Source organism: Silene latifolia, chromosome 7 (assembly GCF_048544455.1).
Source record: "Silene latifolia isolate original U9 population chromosome 7, ASM4854445v1, whole genome shotgun sequence".
NCBI classification, from domain to species: domain Eukaryota; kingdom Viridiplantae; phylum Streptophyta; class Magnoliopsida; order Caryophyllales; family Caryophyllaceae; genus Silene; species Silene latifolia.
Window position 1 is genome coordinate 41,127,405 of NC_133532.1, and position 6,000 is coordinate 41,133,404.

The following is a 6,000-nucleotide window of genomic DNA, read 5'->3' on the forward strand; positions in this document are numbered from 1 at the left end:
CAAAGAAGAAGTTGACAAAACAAAGAAGTTGGAAAAGGGAATGTGCATTTACAGGAAAATTGAAAACTTCATACGACAGTACTAACTCGCGTCTAGTATTGCTTCTCTCTAATTTCTATCTCTGCTGCTAATCCTTCATGTTCTCCCTAAGCTTTCGGCAACTCTTTAACTAGACGGTAAAGCTTCTTTTTTATTTTATTGAATATCTTCCTCGTCTTCGCTTTCACTTTTGCGTGCGCTTGGCTTACTTGAAATAGGCTGATTTATCGATAGGCTCTGTCATCATCAGTACACATTGTAAAGACAATAAAACACAAGAAACAAAATACTTGCTATTTGTGTCATTCCATTCGATAACAGAAAAGTAGGCAATCACCTGTACTCCCTGCATTTGCATATGTTGGTAAGGAGGATACGGTTGACACGGATTCACCGTGTTTGCGATTTGTGTCATGCCAGGGATCTGAATGGCATATTGATTACCTGTAGAATCTGCTGCAGTGCTTGGTTGAACACAAGGCTGGGCATAAGGCGGAATGGGTAATCTTGGTGCCAACGGGAGCATCACGTTTGTACCAGGACTTGGTACTGTTGCTGCTGGAGCCGGTATAGCAGGCGGATATGGCATAGCCATTATTGGGCGGCTCATGCCCATATCCATACCCATACCCATACCCATAGCCGTACCCATACCTGTACTCATACCCATACCCATTCCCGTCCCCATTAGTGGCGCATACTGCTGTTGCATCCCAGCATACATCATTCCATATCCCATTGACATCATCTGAAAGCCACAGTTTTATCGGAATGATTCTCGTTAGTAAGATAATAGTTCAGATTTAGGCTTCATCTAATGGTCGACTGTTATTTGCATACCTTTATTTGCGTTTGCAGTTGTTTCATGTACTCGATTGCCTCATCCAACATGGAAGCTTTATCCGACTGTAATCAAGGATAAGATGAAAGAAAATGAGCAACCCACAAATGATTCATCGCAATCATCGTTTATCCATTGGAATACCTTGTTACACATGACAAATGATTACATGCATACCTTGTTACAACGAGGGATGAGTTCCTGCAATGCCTTCATTTTCTTATTTATCCTATCTCGACGTCTCTGAATTGAATATATAGTTGGAACTTATTAAACCGTCGAAAGGAGTACAAAAAAGGTCATGAAACAATAATATGATACACACCCTTTCTGATTGATTGTGAACATCTGCAGATCGAGTTCTCTTGGTAGCACTTGAACCACGGGAATGTTTCTTCTCCTCGTCAGACTCTACATCCTTGTGGAAACAAGCATGTGCCAATACGACTAAGTATTAAAGCTTCAATCTTAGATGTACTACAGTTGCATATTACATTTATTTTACCTAGTACATTTAGATCAAACATTACTAAACAAATACTCTGCGAAACTCTGAGAAAATCGCCACATTAGAACGGATTAAAGATTAATTACCTACTCTTGTCTATCAAGGGGTTCCATTTTCCTTCTACTCCATCAACTTCCAAGTTTTCGAGTAACAAAGATTATTCTAAGCATTTACATAAAACTTGGGAGGGGTTAAAAAAAGACTTGGTTAACCTGGTGTATAGGATGAAAAAAAGGTTAACGAGTTCATAATCACATATATAGTAATGAATAGAATCTCTCCCTAGATTCCTTCCCGTTCAATCATTTGTTTAGTTTTTTTTTATTTATATTAGAAGGTGTTTTAATTAAAAATAAACAAATGATTGAGACAAATACACACTTACAAGCCGGATAAGGACGAAAAGAGAGGGTACGTGACTAGCATATGACACCAATGGTAAAGAGCAGTGGCACAGTAAGAGTGAGGGCTCACTCTCCCCCAAAAAATGTATACTCTACTGCACCTCCACAGCTCCATGACGCCAGCTCTTCATAATGTATAAAATCCAAAAAAAAATGCAGCACCGCCGTTATAATCCACTGCCCATTTCACATCATAATCCTACAAATTTTTTAGATGTTGATCTGAACCAAAAGTATTTGGATTTTTACTCTGTTTTAGTAGTTATTTTCTATGTTTGATTCTGGCACAAAGAAAAAACTGTCATCTTTCACATACTTCAAACGTTAAAGGTAAAGAGATGATCGAAACACTTAAATTAGAAAAACGTAAACTATTTGTCAATAAATGACTAGGTTATTTTACGAACTTCATTAAGAGAACCCCTCGAGTTTGATGATATCTACGAGTATTATCCATGACTAGTTTTTTTTTTTTTTTTTCACCTCAAAAATACTCCTCACGAAAGAATGAGTATAATGTAAAGCAAATACAAGAGCCTAAATTAAGTATTAAAAGTAAAAAAATACTTCATCTATTCAATTGAATTCTTTACGTTTGTTTGTTTGTTTTATACACATATAAGTATATAAGTATATAACAATGCCCTTTTTTGTTTCATACGACTAAAAATTACAAAAATTTAATATTTATAATGCAGTCGGTAACATAACTCGAACAAGATCTTAACTAAAAGTAACGGAGTATATTGTAAATTTTTTCACTTTAAAAATAGTCCCCAAAAAGCAAAGCAAACTTAAAGAATTCAATATGACGAGGAAGTATGACTTATCTGAGTCCGGGATTAAAGATAGTCTAACCTCAATTCGAGCGGGGGCTGTGGCGGGCCCCGCAGCGGCTAAAGACTCTTCAATTTCTTCATTCTTTGATCTCTTTCCGCAAATAGCCCCGGTGGTACTGGCGGTTCCGGTAGTAGTTGCGGTGGCGGAACTGCTAGACGGCGAGGTAGTTACCTCTTCACCCGCTTCTACCTTGTCTCCGCCACCCGGAACCAAAGCCGCCGTCGTTGAATCCGTCACACCCGCCGCCGTCGGAGCAGCCTCAATGGGTCCCACCGTTGCCACACCTCCACTTGTTATCGGCGTGTCGTTGGAATCCACAACGGTAAACCCTGACCTCCTCCTCTGAAGCGGCTCCATAATCCTAGAAATTAGCGGAAACCCGAACCGTGAACCATTTGTCACGCTGTTTCCCGGCGGTATTACGGTGGTCGGCGGCGGCGGTGCCGAGGTAGGGTTCGGGTGTGGCGGTTCAGTGTTGAAATCGTCTAGAGGGTAGTGTAACCATGCTGCCAACTCGTCATCCGTCATGTCTAGGTGATTATTAGCGGCTGCTGGCGCTGGCGGAGGTGTTGGTGTTGGTGTTGGTGTTGTGTCCACGGAATTTGACGACGATGGCTGTTTCGTATAAGAGTTTCGGTCTAGTACGTGTATGTTCCGCCAAAATTGCTCCATCTCATTTTCTCCAGTACTGTTTTTTTACCATTCAGAAAAAATAAAAACGGCAATAAAATCCTACAGTTTTCATTTTGGATGTCTCAGTTTCGACAAAAGTAAATGAAAAGAAATGATTAGGACGAAGAGATTACCTTTGATTGGGTAAAGCAATATTTGTAGGAACAACAAAATCAGGTAAGTCGTTGTTCATCTCCTTGGACAAATTGATGTTGTTACCACAACATAATCCATCAATCTTATATTACTTGATGATTCAATTCCTTCATCAAACTTCGGGTATTATCATAACTACGAGCGAATTCCAAAACAATTTAGAGTCAGCTGATACGAAATATGAATACTACCCAATGATTATGAAGAATAATTAAGGACGCAATCGCAGATATCGTATACAATTTACGCGTTAGGGTACAGAAAAAATGGGTAGGCCAACTACAACGAGGGCGAGGAGATACATGTGTGCAGTGTATTGAAGGAGTGTAGAGACGAGTTTCAGACTTTCAGGGGAGTAATTGTGCTGCCAAGAGTTGAAATTAACATATGGTATCCGTCCCAAGTATACACAGATATATATAGAGGTATTTTTGCAGACTTCGGAGATAAGAGCGAGGGGCTAGGGTTCGATGATGACACCGTCCTACCAGTTAAATATTTATTCTCATGGAAAATATCAGGATTCTGGAGTAACCCTGTTATTTTAGACTTTTAGTGACTCCTGTGAATTTCATAAGATAATAATGGGTCTCAAAGTTAAAGGAAATGGCATATCCGCATATAGAATATGACACGAAAATGGGACAGGTAACATGCGCTCCTACAAATAAGAATAGTTGAATTTATGGGGACAGAGTTGGTGTTTCTTAAGACGGTCATATTTGTTTTAAGTGTAAAATCGGTCAAATATTATCTCATATAAATAAAATGGATAAGAGTTTGTCATTCTTTAGCGGTTTTATTTTTTATCTCTTCCACCTATTTGACCTATATTATTATTTAAAATTTGTATATCTGTATTTAACAAAAGATTGTAAAACACGGAAAATAAGGGAGATAAAACAAAAAGTGAGTTGGCTAATGTGAATTGTGAAAGCCCTGAAAGGTAGTCCGTAGTTTGCAAGAAGGGGCGTAGTAGCATGGGGCTGTAGTGGGAAGACAAGAATTGTGTTTGTTCAAGTGTTATAGAAGTAGAGTATTGTTTTTTGAGGACTTTGGAAGTTGGAACAATAAAAACAAAGATTGTAAAGGACGAAATAAGATGTGACGCCATGTAATTTGGATACTTTTGCCGCCTCCTTGTGCCAAACAGAATACAATTAAAACTGACTACCTCCCACGCTTAGGGCACAGACATATAGGAGTAGACGAGTAGTTGCTTGAAATCTTGAATGGCCATCCACAATTCCAGATGCTTCGACACTTCTACGATTGAGTTACACAATTAAAAGCACTTTATATAGAATTTGTTTCTAAAGTAAGAAACCAGTTTCTTGGTATAAAAAGGAGAGGGGAATAGGAACTTGTTAGAGTATAAAACCGATCTTGATACGTTAATTATCAGGTTAAACTTTTGGTTGAGATGGTTTCCATGGTATCAGAGTTCATGGCCAAAGACTTAGGTATGATGATTAACTGGGTCATTGTGTGTCAGCTGTTGACGAGGCCTTCTGAACCTCTAAGTTGGCCCAGACTGAGCTTCTTTGCAGTCGGATAAAAAGTCCATTCGTTGTTGTTTGTAGTCGGAGAAAGCCCATTAGTTGTTGTTTCTAGTCAGAGAAAACGTTCATCCGTTGTTATTTGAAGTCGGAGAAAGTCCATCAGTTGTTGTTTGTAGTTAGAGAAAAAGTCCATCCGTTGATGGCTCCAGTTTGGTTTAAAGTGGACTCACATGTGAGTGGGAGTGTGAAGAAACCCAAGTCCCACATGTGAGTGTTGTTCCACATGGATTAAAGAGGAAAGAAATTACCACTTTATAAGTTAAGGGCTCATCCCTTTATAGCCAATTGGTTTTAGAGTGGGACCTCTTTGGGTTTATGAAGCGAACTCTCTTTCCTTCATTCGCGTACGGCTCAGACCCCTTGCATGACTTAACTTGGTATCAGAGCCATGTGAGTGAAAGCTCACGGGTTCAAATCTCACAGCCCTCATGTCTAAAGTGGCCAGAATATTAAACACCAGTTATTAGGAGGCCTGCAGTTGCATCCACAATTCAAGCCTAACAGGCAGTTGCATATACACTTCAAGCCTAACAGGCAACTCAACTAACACAAAAAAGCATATAAACTTTAAACTTAACAAGCTCGCAATGAGTAACTAAAACTCATATATGCTCATATAAACTCTTAATAAAGCTTATATAAATCAGGTTTGTCACTTACCATCCTGCTAAAAAGAAAGTTATGTCCTCCTAACCTAACTCATGCCTGATTGAATAGATGCAGATACTTCTCCTTCATTTTATCTTCAACTTCCCATGTAGTTTCCTTAATATTATGGTCAGACCATAAACTTTTACTAGTACAGTGTCGCCATTTCGTGTTTTCCTCACTTTTCGATCCAGTATTTCTTTAGCTGTCTCCACATAAGCCAGTGACTCATCCATATCTACTATCTCGGGCTCAAGTATGCCAGAAGGATCAATGACGTTGTTGAACCATATAGCATATATGTTTGTGTTTTGATGATGTCAAGGTGCT

The 6,000-nt window shown here is 39.0% G+C and overlaps 2 protein-coding genes across 2 annotated transcripts; both read right to left on the bottom strand.

Annotated features, from left to right (window-relative positions):
* Positions 1-23: 23 nt before the first annotated feature.
* LOC141591028 (uncharacterized) lies at positions 24-1,399 on the bottom strand. Its single transcript, XM_074411497.1, has 5 exons — positions 1,206-1,399; positions 1,058-1,123; positions 880-945; positions 377-787; positions 24-276 (listed from the first exon to the last, which is right to left on the bottom strand). Exons 2-5 carry the CDS (start codon positions 1,094-1,096, stop codon positions 196-198), a joined length of 597 nt encoding a protein of 198 aa, XP_074267598.1. The 5' UTR covers positions 1,097-1,123; positions 1,206-1,399; the 3' UTR covers positions 24-195.
* Positions 1,400-2,515: 1,116 nt separating this feature from the next.
* On the bottom strand, positions 2,516-3,980 carry LOC141589995 (uncharacterized). Its single transcript, XM_074410613.1, has 2 exons — positions 3,439-3,980; positions 2,516-3,320 (listed from the first exon to the last, which is right to left on the bottom strand). Exons 1-2 carry the CDS (start codon positions 3,495-3,497, stop codon positions 2,516-2,518), a joined length of 864 nt encoding a protein of 287 aa, XP_074266714.1. The 5' UTR covers positions 3,498-3,980.
* Between the last annotated feature and the right edge of the window lie 2,020 nt (positions 3,981-6,000).